The following is a 24,875-nucleotide window of genomic DNA, read 5'->3' as shown; positions in this document are numbered from 1 at the left end:
GGTCCCTCCTGTGGCACAGTATGTACAGGGCTGGGGGCAGCATTATAGGGTGGCTCCAAATTAAACATTGTGTCCCTAAAGTCTGTCACCAGGCTCATTTCTTTCATATTCAAATTGTAATTGTTTAAAACATTCTTTAACTAAAACCTGTTACAGGCAGGCAGCTCATGGGCTATTCCCACTATCTGGGCAATTAAAGACTATTGTGTTCATTACTTTGAACAGAAAATTTAGACCCTGTGACATAAACTAACCAAATCCAAACCTGTCAGCCCCCTGTGAATTTTATTTGCTCAGCTGTGTTTTCCCAAGGAAAATTCCAAACTCTCTCCAAGAAGCTTTCTCCAACAATCATACCAGTCTCTTACTGAGTTTCTCTTGTGTAAAAGCTGGCCTCTCTGACCTGCTCTGTTTCTCCAGTGCCTGACTGAAACCCTACAGAAAAGGCTTTTATTGGCTCTCTCCGAGGAGAAAGCAAGCAGGGTACTTAGCTGGATGAGATAAGCCTTTGCTGGGTGAGAGCAGCGCAGAGCCCATGGTGATATCAGAGGCCAACTCTTTTAAAACAGGTCACCTCTTGCCCTGCAGAGCTGCGCCAAGTGCATTAACATTATCCAGGGGGAGCAGCAAGGCAGATGAATTTTGATCTGACTCTAAAATGACCACAAAGCTCCCCCCAGCACGGCCATGCCCTTTGTGCAGCAGTGGAGATCCATGGGAGGAGTGATCTGCACCACCAAGCAGATCTCATTCCAGCCTCCTTCCTCTTGGTTCCTTTCTGACTTCAAATAAGGTCACCTTTGGGGGAGCTCAGCTTATTAGATCAGCTAGGCTAGGGGGATGTGCTAACAAAGATCCAAAGAGCTCTGCTAACAACTGTGTTTTTGGAGACAACCCCTGCTGGTATTTCTTCAACCTGTCTCAGCAATATAGCTGGGACAAGATTTGCAGGTTTCCCTGCAAGTGGGTGAGGTTTTGCCCTGGGTGAAGGCTAAAGCTTGGAACTCTGGTGATGAAAGCAGGTGTGTGCAGGCAGATGGGCTTTCAGAAGTGACTTTCCTTAAAAAGATAAGGCTTTGTTTCAGAAAATCTGTGTATGTATCTGCAGTGATGGAAATACCCTTTAGACTGAATCCTTCATTGCCTATTTATTTACCTGAGGATACTTACAAAAGCCTGAAAGCCTGTTTATTTTGCCAGCTGCTGCTCCAGCCTACATGAGGCAAGGATCACACTCGGCTCAAACATTATTCACCCAGCACAAGAGAAAATCCTTGACTGCTTTTTCCTCAGCATGGGTGTAAAAAGCCTCTAAGCAAAGCTCCAATCTTGTTTTTACATACCTCCTCTTTCCAGTACTTGGGTATGTACAAATCCAATCTCAGGTCCTCATATGATTTCTATTACACCTCTTTAAAACAAAACCACAAAAGCTGTCAAGAAATTACCTGAGTAATTAGATTCCTGTCAGCTAATTAGAGCAGCCGGGAAGAAGTTAAACTAGAAAAAAGCCATATGTTGAGATTTGGAATACAATACAGCTATATTGTGTTCTGTGAACAATGTTATGGTCTATGAGGAAGGAAAAAGGAATATAATTTTCTTCCCTTCTGGCCCCAAAAAGAGAGCAAACCTGTAGGGAGAAGTTATCTACTGTGAGCTAGGGATTTGTTTCATGTAAAAGAGAAACAGCTGATCACTTCAATTCACATTCTCCATGGCATAATTGCTTAGTTATACACATGATAAGTGAATTTCTCATTCTGTAAAACTGACTTTTTAGTGAGCAGAGTCCTGCCTGCACAGTAGCCAACAGGAACTAAAGCATGTTGACAAATGAGAGATTTCATTCTGCCCTGTGAATCAAGTGATATCACAGTCTGATATTTGTGATTTAATTTAAGATTATTTCCTGGCCTTTCTCAAGATTAATTTATGCTCTAAGAGTTGGCTAAGGAAATTCAGTTTATAATTGTCAGAGGATTTCAGAGGGATTTGAGGGTGGGAGATGCTTGTTTGACTTCCTTTGGTGGAAATGTCTGATTTGTAGTCACTAAGTGATTATATTCTTTCTTACCTTGTACCTTCCATTCTCACCATAAAATCTGTTGTCACAGATATTTTTCTACATCATCTCTTGATGACAGTACTGACCTTTTGCAGGGAGAGCATTAATTCCTACTTGCATTTACTCTCACAAGGACACTTTCTTAGACTGCTGCAACAAGAGGCTTTCACTAATTTATTTAGACTGCTTTATAAGGTAACTTTATAAAGCATTACAAGTTACACTGGAAAACCCCTATTTGTCCCAGGAAGAATGTTCACACAATTATTAATGTAATCCTTCAGTTAGCCCAAGATGCCTCTAGCCCAAGATGCCCAGGCAGAGATCCTGACTGAGCTCCAGCCCACACTGCACTCCAGCTCTGCTCCCTGTCATCCTTAAATTCCCCCTTTTGTTGCTGCTACAACTCCAGTATTCCTTTCTCTCATTACTACCTCAGTTACTCACAAGCTCTTCTATCTTCCTTCCATGGCCCCCTTGCCTTTCATATTTTCCTCCTCCTTACACAAAGAGGGTTTTTTTTATTTTATTCTCTCTGCCTCAGCCTGTGGCATTTGGGGATCTAGGCTTCCCTTGTTCCCATTCCTTGTCACTTCTCCTTAACAATCTATACTCTCAATTGAGCCTTATCCATCAAGATACCTGTCAAAAATCAGCATGTGATCCTCCTTCTGTCCTCAAAAATAAACTCATGTCAAAATGTACCATGACCAAACCTCATCTCCAGCCAGCTGTACCTTTCCCTTCATCTCACAACTCACTTGAAACTCCTGCCTTGAGTTTGTACCTTTCCACTCCTTAGGTTACTTTCTGATCTCTGTTTACTGATTTGGAAAATTGTTTGTTTACGTGATTTTGTAAGTTGTTCTTAAATGTCTGATGCTTCTCCTTGGCACTATTTGCCCTGTGGATATGAGTGGTTTCTCTAACTCCACACAGCACTAGTTCTTATTCCCAAAATTGCCTGCCATATAAAGGCTGCTGGGTGAAAGGAAAGGCTGTAAATGTTGCAGTTGTGATAGTTTTAATGTCACATCATTCAGAACACAAAATGTGCAAGCCCAAAGGGTTGGAGTTGTGCACATCCTCAGCATCAAGACCTGAAACACAACAAAGCTGCTGATGGTAGTTTTTGTTCCTTAGGCAAGCCTCAGTTTAGGTTTACAAAATATATTTTTAATCTGGACAAGTTTAAAGTTTCAGGAAGGAATGAGGCATAACTTACTCCTCATTGTTCTTTGCTCAAAGTTCCTGATTTATTCAAATTTCAGCCTTTAAGCTAAATCCAGTATCCTGAATTAAAAAAAAAAAAACAAAAGTGATGTTGACTCATTGAAATGTGTTGGTATGCAACCAATAAGAAAGGCTGCAAGCACATAAATAATCACCCATTTAGCTAGGCTGACTTCATACCCCAAAGTGTTTTATGGCCTTGAAAAGACACTGCTATACTGAAATAGACACTGCTATACTTATTTACAGGTAGGGAAGTCAAGGAGGAGGTCACTGACCTTACCAAAGTTCACACAAATGTCAATGGCAGGAAATGCCTCCTGATTGTCCTGTCTAATTCTGTATCTGTGGGATCATGCTTTAGTAATCAGCACTGTTTTCAACTACACTTTTTAACCCTGAGTATGAGGGATTTGAATATCTTTCAGAGAGAGGTAATGGGAAATCCAGTAAATCAATGTTTGCAAGTTGCACAGACACAATGGTAAAGAATGTGATGGAAAATGCAATCCAGCTGCATGGACTGGCTCGTCCCTCCATGCACAGCACACCACAAGCAGCCAATATCTAGAGAATAAGTCAGATGAAATGATATTGCCTAGACCTAATTCTTTGCTCAGACCTATGTTTACAGATCTGTCACACCTCAGTGAAAGTTATACACTGATATCTGCAAGTGGAACATTTTGGAAGGCCCATTGGTACAGTGAGGGATTTATGTCTCTGTTTTTAATGGCATTTGATTTTAGAGCTCCAAATTTGTGGAGCAAAGTGTATCAAATATCCTGCATGATCTTTGTCAAATATTTGTGAAATCATCATCAGAAGACAGATACTTTCTGGCCATTAACCACACCAAGACAACAGTAGCAAAATAATTTCGCTCATACAAAAACTGGTCATGTGCCACAGTTAGGAAGATCCTTGAGCCTCCTCTGCATCACACAATCTTACTTAGTTATTCATACAGCTTCTTAGAGGTGCTTATTTTTATTAGAAACCTCAAGTTTTGCCAATTCTGACATACATATTGTCCAAAGCAAATCGAGGCAACGAAAATAAAAAGTTCCAGGAAAACTTTCAGTCTGGTAAGGTAATGAAATTTCTAAGTTGAAAGATGATTTTTGTTAAGCTTTGTTTTATTAATTTTGCATATTATTGCAAGACATACTTCAGTACCAGTATTGGGATATGAATAACTTAACTGAGGTGAGGTGCTTGTTATTATCAACTGCAGTAGAATCCTTGGTGAGTTTGCTTCCCACCATTTGGCAACCAGGCCTTTTCTGACTGTAGAAAAAAGCTCAGTCCCTGGGCAAAGCAGCCCTGTACCCTGAGAGCCCCACTTGCAGTGCAGAGCCCTGCTGCCAGCCTGGACAAAGGACCTGCTGCTGACCACACTCCATCGCTCCTGGGAGTCACACACAAAAGTGGGAGTTAAGTGCTTCAGATGAAGTGCTTGTGTCTAGATGCTAATCAGGGCCCCTGGTTTTCTGAGACATGCAAATGAGAAAGAAAAGCTGTAAATGAGAAGGTTAATTTCTTATTTACAGCAGTGCTCTAGGTTCAGGGCAGAGTTATAAGTGTTAGCACTGAGAAACACTTCTCTATTAACTTTTCTCTTTCCATATTTTTTCTCTAGAAAAAGATGAGAAGAGAACAAACATCTCACAGGCAGAGGTAAGTGGTTTCCATTTTGGTTTTTTTTTTTAACATATTTATTGTTAAAATAGGTTTATTGTTAAAAAAGATTGGAAACCCACTGATTCATCCGGGTTAATAGTTTTATTCACATTGCCATGCCACCTGCAGTAACACAGCCTGTTAGGAACCACCATGTTCAAACCAGAGCTGTGTAAAGCTCTATTGTGTGTTCTGCCCTCTCTCCCTTCCCCTGCAGCAGGGAGCTGGGAGAGGCAAGCTTCCCCAGTGCCTTGCTGCCATGCCCTGTCAAAGCACAGCAAACCCAAGGTCAGCTCACCCCATCCAGGCATTGCTGTGGATCTGCAGGTCACTGCTGCTCCACAGCAGCACTGCAAGCACCTCTCTGCTCTCTCCATCACTTGTCAAGCCTACAGCAGGCACAGCAGTGATGCAGTTTGCACAAGAGTTAAAAGTTGGCTCCTCTAATCTCATTTTCTCACCTCCCCTTGCATAGTTCCTCCAATTCCCTGATCTCTTTCTCCTTCACCCACTGCTCAGAGCAGCAGGCAGCACTTTAAATAGCAGCAGGAGCTATTGATTAGTTCAAATTTGAACTCCAATACAAACTTACAAAGATTTACTGGTGTGAGGTTCACCATGCTATCCCATCGTGTTTATAAATAGCTTTCTCTTTCCAAAGAAAACAATATTTTATTTATAAATGTTATTATTCTATCCATTGTGATAAGGTAATAGGATTAGCCCTACTTCTGTGAAAGTGGTTCTCTTAAGAGCTGTCTCAAATGTTCCATGAAGAAATAGATCTGATTAAAATTCACAGTCTATATATTAGGTATTTTTAGCAAATATTTGGGAAAAGGCAACATTTTTAATACAGCTAGAAATTCATAAAATGGGGGCGGGGGGGGGAAAGGTTGTCTACATACAGCTTTTCCTTAACAATTTTGTTAGGAGTGTATTATGTTGCTTATGTTTTCTAAAGCTAGCTAAGGGTGTACTGTATGTAGCTTTATTGTCCTTTTTATGTAGACATATTTCATGTTGGTATAATATTGACAATAATTTAGCTGCTTTCATTTTGCAAAAGCTGCTCTGTTTTAGCACTGAATGTACTCCAGTTAATTGTTGCTAGCTAAACACTGGTATAATTATACTGTTATTACTCTGTGTGTAACCTTACTACCATTATTTTGGAAAAATTAATCTTTTTTGCATAGATGTGATTTTGGGGCCACAAGAAGTTTAACTGTGTCTAAATACAACACTTGAAACTCAGTTAAAGGCTGAGTGATTGGCTGCTGAAATTATTATCTTAGGTGTAATAGAACACATTGAAAAGGTGCAGGGGAGAATTTTCCACTTATTTTGCTATAAAAAATATATATTAATATTTCAGTACTACCTTACCCATATTTAAGTACTACCTTATCACTGATTACACTGTGTTTAATTGGAATATTGGTTAACGTAAACCTTGCAACTATTTTAATTTATCTAAACATTCATTTGCCTCATGAGAATCAATTGCACAGACTGTTAAAAGCACAGGCTATCCTAATTTCATGTTTAACAATATTTTTATAGACTGAAAGGTAATTCTGAGTCGTACTGGGTCTGTCTTGCCTGGGAGTCATAGAGGTTGCTCATGTCTCTGTTTTGTCTCTCCGCAGTCGCAGAGTGCCTCTCCCAAGCAGAGGAAGCAGAGTGTCTTCACCCCCCCTGCCCTCAAAGGTACTGTGCAGTCCTGTCCTGCCCCTGCTGGGGCTCAGGGGCTCTGCTGGCAAGGGGACAGCTGCCTCAGAGCTGTGCCACTGCCTGCCACTGCCCACCTGCCTGGTGCTGACCATCTCCTTATCCTCAGCACAGAGCCTTGCTGCAGTGCCCAATGTATTTGTTTGAGGAAAAAAAGTTTTTATGCTTTGATTAGTTTGATAGAACAGATAGTTCAATGCCAAACTTTGAACCACGCTCCTTGAATATGTAAATTCTATCAGTGCTGGCCCCATGGAGTTCTCTGTTTCTTATTTGGAACCACTCCCCCATATTCTGCCTCTCTTGCCAGGCAGCTGTGAACAGGAGAATAACCAAACTGCGGGCTGGGTATCTGATCATAGGAAGTGTGAAGCCTTTCTTGGGAAGAGAAGGAAAAATGACAACTCTTGGTAAATGTTTTGAGCGCTGACATGCTTTTTATGGATACATACAAAAGCAGTAGAAATATCACCTGGGGTCAGAACAGCTATATTTAGGCCTTGCTTCTCAAGTAGCTCTGAACAGAATTTGACTAGATGGTGCTTGCAGTGAAGCAAGATCTGTAGTGATTCACCAGCACTTCTGACTGACACTTGTCAGAGCAGGATTATTTTCAGAGTGCAGAATAAAGGCCATCCTGCCAGGTGTCTCTTGATAGATAATGAATGTGTAAATTTCCATTTGTCTGCTTAACACAATTTATGACCTGGCAGAAAAGGTGGGATATCTGATTTGTTGTGTGTGAAATAGTGCTGCTGTCATGAGGTAATTTACCATATCAGCTAGTTCTAGGTATCTCATCATGTAGCTTCAGTTCTCTAGTACTTGTCCCAGCCACAGTTAAAATATCACTCAGCTGCCACACAAGACTATCTGTTCATCAAAATGGGCTGAAGTTGATGTGCTGGATATTAGAAATAAGCTTATTATGTTCAATTACAGTATTTTTTCTGGAAGGAAAATGCTTTGCATGGATAGCAATATTGATTTCATGGCTGTATTATTTTGCTGTACAAGCCTGAACTAAACACTGTGCAAGTGAAATGCTGTGTAAAACAGGTCCTCACATCTCCCCTCCATAAATGCAGCTTGTAACACCCTGCTGAGACCTGGGGAAGTGCCTGGCATAGTTTGCTTCTACATCAGCCTAATTCTCAGGGAACAGTAGAAAAGTAGGAGGGCATGTGATTCAAAAAAGATCACAACTAACCAGAAATATCTTTGAAATATCTGAAATAAGCAGCACAAAGCAGAGCGCAAAATGCCTCTTCTCCATACCTTAGCACCCTAAATTACACCATGCTCCCAGATACACAAGTGATAACCTTTCCTTTGATAACCCTTCCTGTAAATAGGCTAGATGGCTCCAGCTTTACCATTTACCATGTTATTGTCATAAATATGATCTTTTTTATTTAAAAATTACCTGGTGGAAAATGTGTTACTCTTCTTTTTCACTGGTATGAAAACATGAAATATTTTTTGTTTAGACTAAGAGGCGGTGAGGCGAACATGTAGCAATGTGAAATACACAGTGCTATGAAATATGCAAAGCTATTTTACTGAGAAATACAGAGTTTTTGTAATGATTTCAATTATTCTTGTTTTATAGTAGTGGAAGATAACACTATTCAGCAGTAGTTTCAGAGTAACAGGTTTCACAATTGCATGTGCCTCCTCAACTTTTAGTGGACAAGAGGGACAAATATTTTTATTTGTTAACTTCCCTGGCATGTTAGTAGTCTGGGGCTGCTGTTAACTCAAAGTTCCCAGAAATAAGCCAAGCTTGCAGGCAGTGGCCTGAGCCTGGAAGTCGAGACAACAGCCATGTGTGGAGAGCTGTGGGAGAGACAAGAGACCATGGCAGGAGCAGAGAGGGATCAAGAGAATCCGTGGGCAGAGTCATACTTCAGCCTGAATCCAAATCTCCAAGTAGCTGAAAATATTTTTGTGCAGTTTCTATAAGTTTCTTGAAATAATTATGAAACTGTGTGAGAAAGATTGCTGGTTTCTGAATTCTGGCTAAGCAGGAGAGAGAAAGAGGAAATGAATGTACATTTTGTGGTTATAGAAACTCATATAAAATGGGAAATTGTTAGCATGGTTAAAAAGAGCAGAAGCAATGTCAGACAATGGTGATGACTGGTTGCAGTACCAGAACTATAGTATATCTTACATGAAATATCCAAATACATGAAAATGTATGCAATAAATAGAAATGCAGTACTGCTGAGGACTTACCTATCACAGTAAATATATGGAGATCAGCCTCTTAGTTAAGTTGCCCAGAGGAGGGGCTCATACTGCCCAGAGAATTGTGGCTACCTCATTCCTGGAACTGTCCAAGGCCAGGCTGGATGGGGTTTTGAGCAACCTGGTCTAGTGGGAGGTTTGCCTGTCCATGGAACGGGGGTTGGAATGAGATGATCTTTAATGTCTCTTCCAGCCCAAACCATTCTGTGATTCTGTGATTCTGTGATTCTGTGATTCTGTGATTCTGTGATATGATATACATGTGGACATATTTTTCTCCTCTGCCATAGCACTTAATGAACTAAAATTCAGTGTTATTGGCTTTGTAAGATCATCCTCAAATATTCCATTTCCATAATTACAGTGGCTTCCTCTAGCTCAAGGCTGGGCTGTGGCTGCTGCAGCAATCTGTAGCAAACCTGGTGCAACAAGCAGGTTCTTATTGCTCTATATCTGTGTGTACTTTGGCTCCTGCTTTTATTTTCCTAAACGAAAACACACCAGAGTTCCTACAGACAGAGCAAATAGCTGACTCATCTCAGAGCATTGTTCTTTTTACTGGAATACAGTGTGCTGGAAAAATCAATGTGAGAGCTATTGATTTAAGTAGTAATCTGGACAGGGACTCAGCCAGCCAACCAGATAACAGCTCAGCATGGTGTGCTTCTTAGGATTATATTACCAAACCTAATGGATTCAAAGAGGTTTTCCATTTTGCTTTCATAGATATTTCTTTTCCTAACCTGCCAGACTAGTGTTCGTTAGTTCCATGCTCTTATGTAGCATGCAATGTTGGGAAAAGTCAGTGTCTGAAGATTGCACCAAACTAATCCGTCATATTTTCTGTGTGTTGTCATTCACCTCTTGTCACAGTTTCTTCTGTGGATGGCAGCAATCTTAACTGAGGATTCATCACCTCTAGTTCCCCTCTTTGTGTCACTTTTACTTCTGTTACTCATGGGCTTTTATGCCTGAACTTCAAATTTTCTCATCCTTTAAAGTGGTCTTCTTCATGTGTGAAGGTTGGCTTGAACCTCCCTATGAAATATACCATAAACAACCACAGGAAAGTTTCTCAATTTGAGTAGTCACCAGTTTTACCTGGGGTAGTCTTTTCCAGTCACTTCTCATTGTGTGAGGCCTTTTCCTCCTATTTACTAATTTGCTTCTTGTTCTGTATGACAAAACCAAGAATCCCTTGACCCTTTTCCAAAGTAGATGTCCAACTGTTTTAGCACAAAGATCCATCCATCCATCAGTGCAAAAACAGCATCTTTAGAAATACCCTTACTATTCTGCTTGGAGCTCCTGCAAGTTGTGCTGGATTTTCACCCTTTTACCCTCACACTTTCCAGAGAAGTCCAAAACGGGATGATAACCCTCCCAGATAGAGAGGGACCAAGTGAAGGCACCTTAGGCTGCAAAGGCAGAAGCAGATTGCTCTGACCCCAGGTAATGGTACTTCCTTGGTGTCTCATTACCACTTGAAAATCAAAAGAGCACATTTGGGTCTCAGAGCTGCAACTGCAGCTTTCCCTGCCAGGGCATCCTTTGTGCTGAGGCAGGTGTCCTTTTACCCAGCTAGTCTTGTTTTGTTTGGTATCTCAGCTCATCCTTGGAAGGAAATGCAGATGGCAGTGGCAGGAAGCAAGGCTTACAAAGACCAACAGAGAGAGCCTGAGTTGTTCCCAAACATGCATTGCTCCCTGGAGGTCCCAAATCCCCACATTATCCACCAGCTACTGCTATTTATACTAGTGGTTATTTAAATACCATCAAGGTCTCCCCCTGTGAAGGAAGTGCACCTTCCCAAGTGATTGGAGGATTTCATTAGCAGTGAGGCTACTGGCCTGGATGTGCTAGAGGTCAGGGCAACAGGAAAACTTCACTCATCTTAGTTCACTCTGCAAGAGGCTGTCTGTATCAGACTGAGATCCTAGTAATTTCAGCAGGCTTTAAAGAAAGTTCTTGTAGCTGTCTGTGTTCACTGGACCACCTTTGCAATGAGGAGCCATCAAATTGTAATTAAAGTCATTCCCCAAACAAGTGAGAAATACATTTGACTGTTTTCCCTCTCAGCCTTTTGGGAAATACATACTTTAAATTCCCCTCTTCATGTATTTTTCTTTGCATAAAAACAAAGGCTTTTTGTTGAGCTAGGCCCCAGCTACAATATCTGAAATGGGATTAAATCAGAGTTGTTATAAATCTAAGGAACATTCAAAGACATTATTTTGGTTTGAGTCATTAAAACAACCAGAACTCACTGGCTTTTCCCAAAGTGTTCAGACCCAGGGATTTGACACATGCATAATTCTAGTATTTACAATGATGGTTGTTATTAAATGAGCTCTTTCTAGCTTCTGTCATGAATTTCAGATGCTCCACTTGTTTAGTGCCTCCTTGCTCTTCTCTCCAAAGGAAACAACATGCAGAATAAATGATTAAAATCATGATGTCCCTCCTGAAATATGTAATTTATTAGAAGCAATTAGTACAGTATGTGGCCCTCATCCAAATTTGTAACCCCTTAGGCCAGCTTGATGATGTCTGATGCATCTCATTACTTTGTGACTGAAGGTTAACAACGAACAAGGGTAGAGTCTGGAGACATTAAGGATTATTGTTAGTGTGGTAAGCACTGAGTTCGGAGCCCACGAGAATCATTGTGGAACAAAAATCTCAGGCTAAATTTACTTCAAGTGGCAGAGGAATGAAGTTTGTAAGACTTTAGCAGTGACTACAAAAACTTGTATCATTTTACAGGCTGCCTTCTTACATGGCAAACTGTGAAGAGCTTCCAGTGTTAGCTAAACACATCAGTGTAAGAGCACAAAACATCACACTATTCTAGAAAGAAAAATACCATGTCTTTTTGTGGTTCTGCTTCATAGATGGCCTTAAATCTAATTTTAAGGAAAGTAATGCTAGCCACAATATAAGACATCATACATAGTCTTGTAAACATCAAGGCCAGGCTTGTGAAAATTCACAGACTGAGCTGGTGGTCAGTCAAACTTTTCTTATGTGGGTGAGTCACTGACTCAGGCCATCACATTTTCCTAATCTCTCCAACGATCATCCTTCTTCAAAGATGGTTGTGCTGCACATCAGCCATGTGGCCAGAACAGGAGATGGTTTTCAATTGTCCTCTCAGTCCTCAGTGTGTATTTTGGACCTCCTTCCTTTTCCAGTAGGCTGAAGGGCTGTGGTAGTTACTGGGCAGGGGGCTAGGACAGCTCCACAAAAGCAGGCACTGTCCAGGAGCTGGGGCAATCCCCGAGGCTGGGGCAAAATCTTCCTCTAACACCTTAGCAGAGCTGCCATATCCCTGGAGCAACATCTGTTCTTTAGCCTGGTAGTACTTGTTCTTCAATATGTTTCTTTTAGGCAAAAATTCTCTCTCCGTAAGTTGTTTCTTGGGAGGCAGAAGGCTAAGCTCTGCCCCGTTATTTATGTGTGTTGCTCTTGTCTCTTCATGTGCTGTGATGCCATCAATGAAATCAGTTTCCTGGGTGCAAAGCCCACAGCTGTCCAGACCTTCTGAAGCACTGGGAACAAAAAATTTATGCTGCAGTTTTGTATCATTTTGTTTTTTCCTCTTCCCTAACTAGGTCACAAAAGGTGCAGCTTTGTTTCCAAAACTACTTGTTTTCTTCATTTATATTCTGTTCTTAGCCACACCTTAGTCAGATGCACCTCAGTGCAACCACACCAGGATGCAGGATGGCCTTGAATGAATTTCCTGGCTATCTTTACCAAGATGTTACCTTCTAGTGCCTGGTCTCTTTCCCTCTCTCTCTACCTTCCTCTCTCCTTCCTCAGACTTGTACAGTAGGATGATAACAGTAGATACAATAAAGGGAAAAAAGCTAAATTAATTAGTGAATCACTGACTTGGTGACAGGGCTACATCAGATTGCTGCCATCTCGAGTTCAGCTGGCTGCCACCGTTATGCTACTGCCCAACACATTGGCAGACGCTGCCGTAGTCTGTATTTAATTTCTTACTCTTGGCAGCTTTGAATACATTTCATTTCACACAGCTGGCAGCTCCGGCTTCAAAATGGCTCTGGCCTTGGCTGCAATAAATATTGCAGTACCTATAGAGAGACCAAGGTGTCCAGTGGAGACCAAGCTTGACATCTGTTCTGCAGAAAACCTGGGATGTTTGTATTATAACTTGTCATCTGCCACTATTACCTGGAGTGCAAAAGAGAAGGCTGTGCTGAGCACTAATGTCAGTCCCTAAATTACCACGTGTGGTCCAACACAGACCGAAGTCTGGGGGAGTATTTCCACTGACTTCATTTGGCTCAGTGGGAAGTCCACATATCTGATAGTTCCTTCTAATCGTTGTGCAATGAATGCTAAACTGGCCTCCTTCTAAAGGTAACACTTTATTTTTATGATAGAAGCAAATCTTAGAAAAATACTGTGAAACAGCATTTATGACTTGAAAATAGCATTATTAAGCATTGTTGCATTAAATGCAGAGTAGTGTAAACTTCATACTGTTTCTAAGCAATAACAGACAACATTAAAAGGTCAACCTTTTAAGAGACAACAACATAAAAGATTATAGAAAAAGTATGTGGGGGACACAGTATATATTTTAAAATGTAAAGTAGAAAGCCCAGGAAGGGCAGTATATGTTGTTCTGGTTACTTTATATTACAAGACATATTTATAGTGAAATTACAAAGATTTTGGCAGTGTTGTGTTATGAATTGAAGCAGCTTTTGAAGAAAAGATAATATTTTCATAGGAGAAGATGTAAGATTCTTATGAAGTCAGTCATTTGACAGGGCATTAAATTTTATTTCCTGGCTTTAACTGTATGTTCTATGCTGGAGGTTAACAACCAAGCCACATGGCAGACACTGACTCCAGCGAGCCCTACTGTAATAAATAATAATTGCCCCTTTGTTTCATCTAAAGCACTGTAAATCTGGAATTTGATCCCAAGCAAGATGGCAGAATGAAGACCTAGATTACACATTGCTTGCTCAATTTATATTGGGTGTTCTGGAGATAGAGATAGATGCAGTATGTAAATACAGAGGTAGCTCTCCAAGTAGTATAATTTCTAAAACATCTCCATAGTATGTGGGCTGCTGCCTCATTTAATTTACCCTTAAAAAGAAAAGCCTTCCCTACATTTGTATTTAACTGCATATTTCTACAATCCCTCTTTGTCTGTTAATGTCTCCTCCCCATGTAGTCAAACTCCATTTATGAAAATCCCCACCCCCAAAAGGCAAAGCTGTCGAAAGACAGAATGACTACAGGCAAGCTCAAGGTTAACAGTGAATTTGTATAACATGAAAGGCACCACCGTGCATTGAGCAGTGGCATTAGCCTGACACAGCAAAATCATCCCATGACCTTCCAGCTAAGATTCCATTGGCTGTGCTGGTCCTTAGGAGCATGTGTAAGTGGGTGCAGGCTCTCAGCCATCAGCAGAGCTCCCACCAGCTGCTCTGACTCCTCCTGGGATCCAGCAATGATTTCCATTAGTATCTCCTGCCCACAAGCTGCTCTAGCTTACCATTAGCTCTTCAGGTTTCACTCTGACCCGAGTCAATGTCCAAGTAGCACATTGGCTTTGTGGCATCTCTGTTCTGAACAACATGGTCCTTATTTCTGTGATTAAGCTAAGAGAAACATAGAGAAACCAAGCTGCTGATTCTTAGGGACCGTCTGTGCGGGTTTCTTCTGGTGGGGATGTTTTCTGGGTTTTTAGTGTTTGATTACATTTCCTTTTGAAGTGGATGTCTATTGGTCTGAATTTGTTGAAAACCAAAAATTTTCTACAGAAGGCCATGTGGTTCTACTCCCTTCCATAATTTCTCCCTTCCTTCAACCCTTGGGATGCAACATTGCCCAGTACAGCAGGAACACAGAGTTCCCAAAACCATCCACCAGAGCTTTGGCATGGAGACAAGAACACGAGCAGCCTGAAGATTTCAACCACATCCTTTCAGGCCTGCGCTAGGACTGAGCACTCGCATGAATTATGTGTGTGACTGTGACCAGAAAAACACAGGAAATACTGCAGCTAGCGTATGGATCTGAAAGGGATTCATTTTCCTGTGAGCTGCACGGGCCAGGAGGATGTTGTTTAAAAGCTCTCATCTGGTGTAGCTGCTAATTTTTCTTGAAATGGAGGGAGGATACTTGAGGTTTTTCAGTGCTCACACAACTTGTGAACCAATGTTACTCCACGGGTCTTTTATAGCTGAAAGAGATGATCAGCAGGCTCTGAGCAGTCTACAGAGGAACTATTTTTAACAACACAGTTAAAGGAATTGTGGGATCTAGTGACCTCTCAGAAAGAAAACACACACCTAAAATGTTTGCTGTGGCTCTCCCAGCTCAAGGTACACCATTTCTGTGTATGTTGGCACCCAGCAATGAGTAATGTGCACACATGTCTGGCAATCCCTGGAAACAGTGCCGGTTTGCAGGCTACTCCCTGCAATGGCATCTTTCCAGGTGACAGGGACACAGGACACAGCATGGCTGCACCTGTCCCTGGAGAGCAGCTGGTAAGGTGTAGGAAACCCATATACACCTGCCCAGCTCAGCTGGGATGAGTCCAGACAGGAGCCTCCAGGAAGAAGTGGCCAGCTAAAGGGAGAGCAGAGACTGTCAGTGAGCAGCAGGGCAAGGGGATGCCTGTGTCTCAGCACCTGAGTGCCCACGGGATAAACATCCCCTACGAAGGCAAAGGGAGGCAGCAGGCTTCTCCTTTTATTTCAGCAATGGGGAGAAATTATGTAAATTCAGCTTTCAATTTCTTTGCAATAAGCAAGAAAAGAGTTTTTTAGAAAAGAGTCAGTGAGATTTTTGGCATGCAGGCTCCCTCTGCTGACTCCTAGGTGCAGCTCCACCGTGGAATGGCAAGAACAGCTATAAACAGTGAAATTAAATTAAATCTGACCAATTTCAGCTTAAAATCTGTGAGGTTATTACTACATTTCCCCTGCATTTCAGCAGTGTTCCCCAAATCCCATGAGTGGTTAGAGCCTGACCTTTAATTCACTCTGAGCAAGATCTAAAGTTAGAAGTATGAAAACTAATTTTTAAAGAATCTATGAGTGTGATCTGAATGTATCTAAACCTTTAGAGAAGAGTCTACCTTTTCTGTACTTTGTCTATATTTTCCCCAACTAAATCGAGTAAACTCATATTCTTGCTGTGCTTTCCAGAAAAATTGAGAGCAACACTTGTTCTCAGGCTTTGATGATTGTGTCAGATATTGTGTTTCTATGGCATAATTACATTCTGGTTGTGCTGGATGCTGGCTCTGGGGTATTTTGATGCCTTAGGCAAACCAGAAGAGGTAGGTTTCTCACATGTTCAAGTCACTCAAAGAGGCACTAAATGTTACCCTCTCCCCCTGAGCAGAGGGAGAGGGGAAGGGTTCAAGCTATCTTCAGCTTCAGTCTTCTGAAATGGATTTCAGCTGTTTGAGATGATCTCAGCAGCTCACAGGCACTGAAGTGGTGAACTAAAGAGGCTCATTCTGATGGATTCCTGCTTGGATGTAAGGGCTGCAACTACACTACCTTTGTGACATAGTAATAGAAAGAAAATAGTAATTGCCTGCTATTCATTTGCCATCCATGAAACAACTGCAATGGGGATGTTTAATTTAATGTAAACACTGGCCTATCAATCACTTGTTTAATCATCACAAGGTTTTTCTAATTTTGAAGTTGTTTATAAAGTACTTGAAAGAAGAGCTCATTTCAACATTTACAATATTACTGATGTGAGGTTATGCTATCTCCTATCTCCTTTGTCATCATAGGAAGGATCACAATGAACACTGTAATTATAACTCAGTTGGGGATTCATCAGCAAATTAACAGACAAGCTTATAGGCTTCTGACAAAAGAAACAGACAGGATTAATTAAAAGTGAAAGCCACAGGGTACATGGAAGTATAGCAGAGAAATACCACCTTGGAATTTTGGGTGACCAGCAAAGGTTCTGCTCTGTCTTCATTGCTTAAACCAAGTCAGGCATGGAGTTACCCTGGGCTTGTAATAGACTGCCTTGTGAAAAATCAAGCCCTGGAAGTCTCTCTCTCTGCTGACCAGACAAGGAATCACAGGCAAGTGCATTTCTTTTGTTTTGGGAGCAAATCTTTGTAAGTAAATCATAGGAAAAATGCTACACTTTGTTCCTACTGCTCAGAAGTTTGCAGATAGGCAGCATTTTCCTTTTCCACTTCCCTTCTGCTGGCTGTGCTGCCAGAGCAGCAGTGTGCAGTGAGCTCACCTTGCTCAGGGCCAGCCATGCCAGCCCTGCCAGCAGCTGAGGCACTGCCAGCACCACGCACTGCCTGCACTGCAGCTTTTATAGCAGAGGTATACAGCTTCATCTCTGCCCACCATAAACAGAGCTCTGCCAGCCAATATGTTTTTTAAACCTTAATGAAAATTGCCATGTGAATGGAAGTAACTTAATTTGAAGTTAAAGCATATAGCATGAATAAAATGTCATGGCACTCTTCTGTCACAGTGCAACCATAAGCACTTCTCAGACCAACTAGGTGCAAGTGGAAGCCCACCTAAGGTCCAAAAAGCTCAGACTCCTGCAGTTCAGGTTCTCTAATACAGCATTTCCCCCAGGAATTAATTGCTGAAGTGAAATCCCTTACAAATGTTTAGGCATTTGCTTTGAGGATTGGTTTGCACAGCATCAACAGGAGTTTGGGACAAGAATACATACAGACATAATTGTGCTGTAGTAAGAGAAATTTTCTAGCTGTAAAACTTCCCACTTTAACCTCCTGGCTTTTTTTGAGATAGTCAGGCTACAGAGTGTCTCTAATTGGATATATAAACTAGGCTAGAGAATCCTAAGAATGACAGAAGTTGCCTGGGAAAGTGTAAGATGGTTTAATTTAAAGAAGCCATGCTTAGAAAATGCTACTTGTAGACTTTTAAGGCCAGTGGGTTCTAACACATATTTTGTGATAGTAGCAGAGTTTTTGACTTCTGTTATTATGGAGCGGCTGATTAGACATTTGAAAATGCTGCCTTTTATTTGATGGAATTACTGTAATCCTTTGACATAAAGGAATAATTCTGCCAGTGCTGTGATTTTGACCTACTCTTTGACAGACAGCTGCCTGACTGAGAGTGGTGCTGGTGTTTAAAGTGAGGGCTTAGCAACTCCAGAAAATTGCCCAGTTAGATTTGGCTTCCAGACAAGTTTTCTCAGAGGAGATCTGAGACCATGTAACAAGCTTCCCAGGACCCATCAAAGCACAGCACCTTTGAAGGTCTGCCTGCATTGGTTGACTTCAAGCACACTTACCAACAGTTCTAAGCCTATCTCTTAGCTGTGAAAAATTGGGATGGAAAAGTGTCAGCTGAAAAACTCTAATCCTCTCCTGACTGCTGGCTCCTGCTGCCTGCTCAGAGCAGCACAGGCGCCGTGAGGAGGAGAGCCTTGCAGTACTGCCTGGATTCATTACTGACATGGAAGTATGCTTGAATGTCTGCATGATTTTCTGATCAAGTTTTTGAGGTATTTGACCAAGAGCCATCCTCCACAGAATCAGCTAAGAAATATTTTCTGGCTTTCCGAAGCGTAATTTCCAAAAGGTAATCAGTGTTAGGCTGAGCCTGATACAGGCTGAAACACCCACTTGCTGGCTGACTGCAGGAGCTTCTGCTCTTCACTTGAGCACTGAAGCCTGGCTGACTTCTGAAGCCTGAGGGCTAGCAAGGGAAGGAAGGAAAGAACCAGCAGAACAAGATGTTTACACACTAGCAGAAGGCTGCCTGGGGCAACAAAAACCTCTCTGTTGACTCTTTTGGCTACTTTAAGTGGGAGATGCAGTCCCTTCAGCCATGGCAAAGCTGACCCCTCTCTCCAGTGCATGTTCTGGCCAGCCTGTGGAGGACCAACAAAAGCCTTTCTGTGCAAGAAGCTCCTTCATGCTACTCTTCGGGAGCCAGTGCTGCTTCAAGCAATTCTGAGAGGGGAAAATGGAAAGTGATGTCTCAGAGAACAAAATGGAAAGTAGCCAGACATTTGCAGCACGATTTTTGCTGCTCTCATACAGTCTTCATTGTGGTAGTTCAACAGTGAGCCTTTTGACTGAGAGCAGCCTCAAATGAGCCTCAACATTTGTCATTGAAAAGGCTCACCATGACGACTGAGGATTGTATGACTTGAGCTGAGAGAAGAGTTAGTAGCAACCAACAGACATTTAGAAAATTAGCCAGACTTTGTTGCTGGGCTCCCAAATGATCATTCACAAACATCCACAGAGCCATGGTGACCTGCTGAATATGCTGATGATCTGATCTGCTCCAGATCAGATATGTGACCTACATAAACCCATCATATTTGCCAATGCTTCAGATCATTTGTTTTGATTTAGTCATGCATGTTAGAGAGAGAAAAAAAGTAAATGAAATTGCAAGGCTGAATAATGTCTTGGTCTCATAATCATAACACACATGAGAATTTTTTTCTCCTTCTCAACTTGAGCTTAGGTGTAAAATAATACACCACAAGGAGGGGTTTTTTTAATTATTATTTATGGATTGCTATAATGTCAGCATAGATTAAATTGCCACACTGGTGCTTCAGATTCTTTTTATTCTAAATGTTGGAGGCCCACCATATCTTCTGGCATTTGAAGACTCCATCAACTGTAAATCACAGAGAGACAGTCTGAGTTTGCTTTTTCTAGGATAATCTTAACAGGAGCTTGAGAATATCATGCACCTATTTTCCGTGTCAATTTTTTAATCTCATATCTCAAACTTTAAAGTCACATACAAGAGTAATTTACAGTATTTTACATACAGTCATTGTAAACAAACAGTAGCTGGGGGTTTGTCCTTGTAACTGGAACTTAACATGAGGTGACTCTTCTTTCTTTAAAAATAGTAAGAGAAAATCTCATTATTTTTCTGGAGAAGTAGGACCAAGATCTGTGTCATGAAAAATGACCTGGTTATGTTCAGACTCATTGGCCACAGGGCTAAGGGCGACCCTTGCATGTTGGTTATCAAGCTACCATGAAACCTTGCTTAACAAAAACTTACAGGCATGGGTACCACTCAAAGTCCCTTGAGATTGTTGCACAGTGCACCATTTTCAGTCTTTATCAAGAAAAAGCAACCCAAATTCTAGAAAACATTCAAAGGCTGTATCAAGCAGACTGTTCACAGTTGCCAACATCTATAAAGCAAAATTTTCCATGTCCTTTTATTTTTATTTTGTCTTCCCTCCCTCATGTTTTTGTTCACTCACTCATACACATGGGACTTGTCAAGGTCTGGGACTGTGTGTTTTATTGCTGTCATGTCATAGATAACTTTTGGATGCTCTTTGAACTGCCAGTAGCTCAGAGAGTAGTTCAGAGACCACCCAAGAGAGTGGCTGCCTTGGGATACACAGGCTGCGCTGACGCTCTTGTTGCCAGATCTGCTTGGAAGCAGGATTAGCCTCCCGCCACAGGTCATCTGGTGTGCTTTTTGGATATGAGCACCAGCAGATGAAATAATAGCTGCCAGGTTGTCAGACTGAAGCCATTCTTCTAGGTGGGAGTGAAGAAACACAAGGGAAGGTATGTAAAATGCATCTTGGGTTTGCATACAAGTATCAGTCATTCATCTGGCTCTTCGTTCATATTCAGTAATCATCCACCAATCACTGTGTGCCACAATTCTTGTCATATCATGTTAAGGTTAATGAAGCATGCAGGAACCCACACCAGGAATTTGGTCTATGCCACATAAACCTTGTTCAAACGTTTAACAGAAGCTGGTTGCTGCACCAGAGAACTCCCAGCTAAGGTGTAGCAACCAAGCCCAGGAATGGATAGAGAGTGTTGGGAAGGAAAGCAGCAGTTTTGGTCTCAGTAGGCTGGCAACAAAAATGTTCTCAGGTTGTTTCTGAAATTCCAGAACTGAGGATTTTGAGGAGGATTTGGAAGTAGCCATGGAGGCCACAGTTGTACCTCTCCAGAACTTCAGGAGAAAGAATAAAAATGCTAATTTAAAAGCCTAGAAATTTGAGAAGCAAAGCTGTACAATTTCCTGATTTGAGATGAGTGAGGACGATGCCCATAATATATGAAGAAATTTAATTTTCCATGAAAGCATAAATAGCCACCATTAGTCTGAAATATCTTGGAGGGAATCAATGGAGGGAACTTGAGGGGGAAAGTAGTGGCAGGAGAAAAGGTACATTTATAAAGCTTGGAGAAGGAGAGGTGGTAGTGGTGAAGACCTGAGGATAAGGAGAGTTTCAAAGTCTGGATAAATGGTAAAGACTATATGCAGTGGTAAAGACATGCAAGACTTAGATGACAATTGGATATGGGGATCTAGAGAAGAGTGGAAATCAGAAATGTGTACACCTAAATGTCAGGAAAAAATGACAGTGTTGTTCACAGTAGATGACTAGTTTGGACAGGTCTGCAGATCAAGAGCTTGATTTTGACCACTTTGAGATATTGTCTTAGACTTCCACAAGCTTGCATAAAAGATGCATTGTAGAGATTTAATTTGGATGGGGGCAAAATGACCATCACAGAACAGCAAGGAGAAAAGCATTACAACAGTGGAAGAAGAACCAGGGTTAAGGAGAACCTGGGCACAAAGAGTCAGAGGCAAAGACATCAGCAAACTGGAAAGGATGAAGAGAAAGATCACTAGATTTTTTTGCCAGAAAGCAGTGAGACTGGCTTGAAGGACAACTGGATCAAAGGAAATGGAGGATGGGGCAGAGAAGGCTGATAAGGTGGAACCAGGAAGCATCAGTTTTGGCAGGCTGGATGGTAGAGGAAGTGTCGGAGAGCAGCTGGGGAAACAAGTAAAGTTAAGGATAGGGTTAATGGTTTTTAAGAGTTACTAATGAAAGCTTAAGCACTGAACTCTGACTTCTACGCAAGGAGAGCTTATCTAAACCACTCAATTAAGTAAAAATGGATTAAAGGTTTCAGGAACTGATTGTACAGATGAAGGAGATAGATAACAGATCATTTATGCAAAGAGGAAACAAGAGAAAGCTCAAAATAGGTTTTTGGGAAATTATAGCATTTTTCTTACTGGTTTCCAGTTCTGCTCTTGCATGGAATATATGCCCTCCTGTTCTTCAACTGTTTGAAACAAGAAAAATATATATATAGAAGCATTTATTTTTTTTCCAGCCTAACAACCAAATTTTTGATCAATGAAGTTAAAGTGCCTAGGAGATGTTAGCAGAGGGGTAAGTTTTGAGTTTCTCCATGACCCGTAATGACAGCTATGTTTCTGATATCTTCTCCAAATTGGGCAGAGAACAGACATGTATTTCTTACATTTAATTAAATTAGGCAGTGTAGCTGACATGCTGACAATGAACATTGGAAGATGATGAAACTAGATACTTCTAAACTTCTCTGAAGCAGAAAATGCTGAGAATGGAGGCTGATGAAGTTGTATTCTGTTGAACTGAAAGTCATCACAGAGAGGAAAACCTTTTAATAATTATTCATCCTATGTTAAAGGAGGTTTCTGCCAGGCAGCTGCTCCTGCAGGCTCTGGTGGTCCTCAGTTTCTGCTGGAGGTGGCAAGAGCAGGAAGCATTTGATGCTTTTCAGAGCTCAGTTGATGCTTCTCAGAGCTGAGCTGAGGCTGTGCCCTGTGCCTGTCAGAGCTGGACTGCAGTGCCCATTGCAGGGACAGCCTCTGGGCTCCCCCACTGGCACGGGCACTGAAGGGAGCACATTCCATCACATGGAGCCATGGATGCTTCTGGAAACATCTGGCAAAACATCTTGTGAAGTTTGAGAGTCTGTGTTACTTCCCTTGTGCAGATGCCTCGCTGAGCAAGAAAGGGATTTATTCTGAAACGGTGCATAGGTTTTGGTTTTATTAGCACAGTGTGTTTTTTTAATGTTACATCTGCAGGCAGCTGAGCACAGTCGTTTAATTGCAATGGCAGTGAGCACCCTGAGGCACCATGCACTGGTAGTGACTGAGACAATGCTCTGCCCCTGAGGCCCCAAGGGAAGATGAGCCATTTCAGCAGCAGTGCCAGGACTGTTCTGACACAGCAGCTCTGTGCCTCCCTCTCAGGAATTACAGCCTTTCTGCTGCATTTCCATGCACTGGGCCATGACCAGGATGAGATCTCTGTGTGAGATTTCCTCTCACAGGTGTATCTGTCACATGCAAGAGATCCTCCAGGTTCACTGACTTTAATCCCATTATTTTCATTCTTTGTGTTTGGGCACAATATGTAGCTCACATGCATGTGTATATAGATCACAACCTACTACATTACCTAATTGGGAGTTTGTATGTATTCCAAAATCAGTACAGAAGTATTGATTTAGTCTGGCCCCATGGTTTAAAGGAGTGAAGAGGAATCTTATCCCTAAAATCAGTCTGACTGGTGCAGTAAGACATTTCATCCATTTTCCAGAGAAAGGAGTCATTTGAAGCTCCCAGGTGGATCAATATGTAGCCCACACAGTTAATGTGAGTACACTGCTATAAACTGTAAAATGGATTTACTCAGTTTTGATTTCATAAAATCATATAGTAATTTAGGTTGCAAGGAACCTTGGGAAAGTTCATAGTTCAACCTGATGCATAAAGCAGAATTAACACCAAATTTAATAATGTTGTTCAATGCTTTGTCTACTTCAGTACTGAAAAACTCCTTGAAGAGAGACTGGGAAAACTAGTAAACCACACCAGTGCTTAAATACACTCACTGGATGTTGCAGTGAATTAGCAGCAACTGGAAAAATTACTTCTTTATATCCAGTCAGAATATACTCTCTTCCAACTCACAACCAGACACCTTCATCTTCTGGGTAACTTCCCTTGGTACAGGCAGGCTTGCGTTCGGTGCCCCAGAGCTGCCCCTGAACTGATACAGCTATTTGTTCTCCTGCATCTGTAGGGGTCATCCCTATCCATGAAGGAGAATGCTTGGGAAGACCTCCTACCTTTATCTGGCTCTTCACAACTGCCTTTCCTTGCACCCAACTCAGCCAAAGACCTGGGGTGGATGCTGAGACTAATGAAATTTAGTTTATAGGGTTTTTACTCTTTAGGTTTTTTGGTTGGTTGGTTGGTTGGTTGGGATTTGTGTTTTCTGTTTGTTTGTTTGTTTTGTTGGCATTTTTTAAACCAAAAAGGCAGTTGGGTAAAAAAAAATTATGAGGAAGACATATCAGAGAAGTGAAAACAAATTTGACTGATAAATGCAAACCAAAATGTACCATTAAAAAACAATAGTCCTTTTTTCTGTTTAGTGATATGAATATATGATGTTTCTTTTGATATTCTCATTTTTGCTGAGGGAACTAGCAAATAATTCATTTAGCACTGGCTGAGACATTTTTATTTGGCTGTTATCCTCTTTGGCCAGGTTTGTTTGCATGATAATTTCAAAGTGATTTGAGTTCTGAAACGCTGAAAATGAGCCTGTTTTATCTGTGCCTTTCACTGCTTTCTGCAAATCTGGAAATGTGTTTTTGATAGAGAGAGGATCAGCTCCAAATCATAAAACTAAATAACCCTTCAAACTTTAGGGAATTCAAGCTGCCAACCAGACTTCAATCCTGAGTTTGGTAAATGTCAACACCCTTCCTTGGGCAGTGAAGCAGGGTGAAGGAAGAAGTGTTAAATAGGATGGGGAGCTGCCTTAATTACTTGAATATTTTTAAATTTTTTTTTCCAGGAGATACTTAATTCAGGAACACTTGGTTACTTCAAATCTTGTGACACTGCTTAGCCTTCTAAGCTGGTGCTTTAGTTAGATGGAGAGAAGCAAAAAAGACAGCTGTTGATGAAGCAGCATGGATGTGATGTGACTACAAAAATGCCAGAAAATTGTCCCATTTACATTCATAATTTATAAG

The 24,875-nt window shown here is 41.4% G+C and overlaps 1 protein-coding gene across 1 annotated transcript in view; it reads left to right on the top strand.

Moving 5' to 3' along the window:
* The window catches only part of PPP1R1C (protein phosphatase 1 regulatory inhibitor subunit 1C), a 44,236-nt gene that overhangs the window by 16,148 nt on the left and 3,213 nt on the right, over positions 1-24,875 (top strand). Inside the window, exons 3-4 of the mRNA XM_085066310.1 lie at positions 4,944-4,981; positions 6,637-6,697. Of these exons, the coding sequence (XP_084922436.1) occupies positions 4,944-4,981; positions 6,637-6,697 (99 nt within the window). The remainder of the gene's footprint in view (positions 1-4,943; positions 4,982-6,636; positions 6,698-24,875) is intronic.

The sequence above is a fragment of the Lichenostomus cassidix genome, chromosome 7 (genome assembly GCF_008360975.1).
Source record: "Lichenostomus cassidix isolate B80296 chromosome 7, HeHo_3.0, whole genome shotgun sequence".
NCBI lineage: Eukaryota > Metazoa > Chordata > Aves > Passeriformes > Meliphagidae > Lichenostomus > Lichenostomus cassidix.
This window is presented reverse-complemented; position numbering and strand designations above follow the sequence as displayed.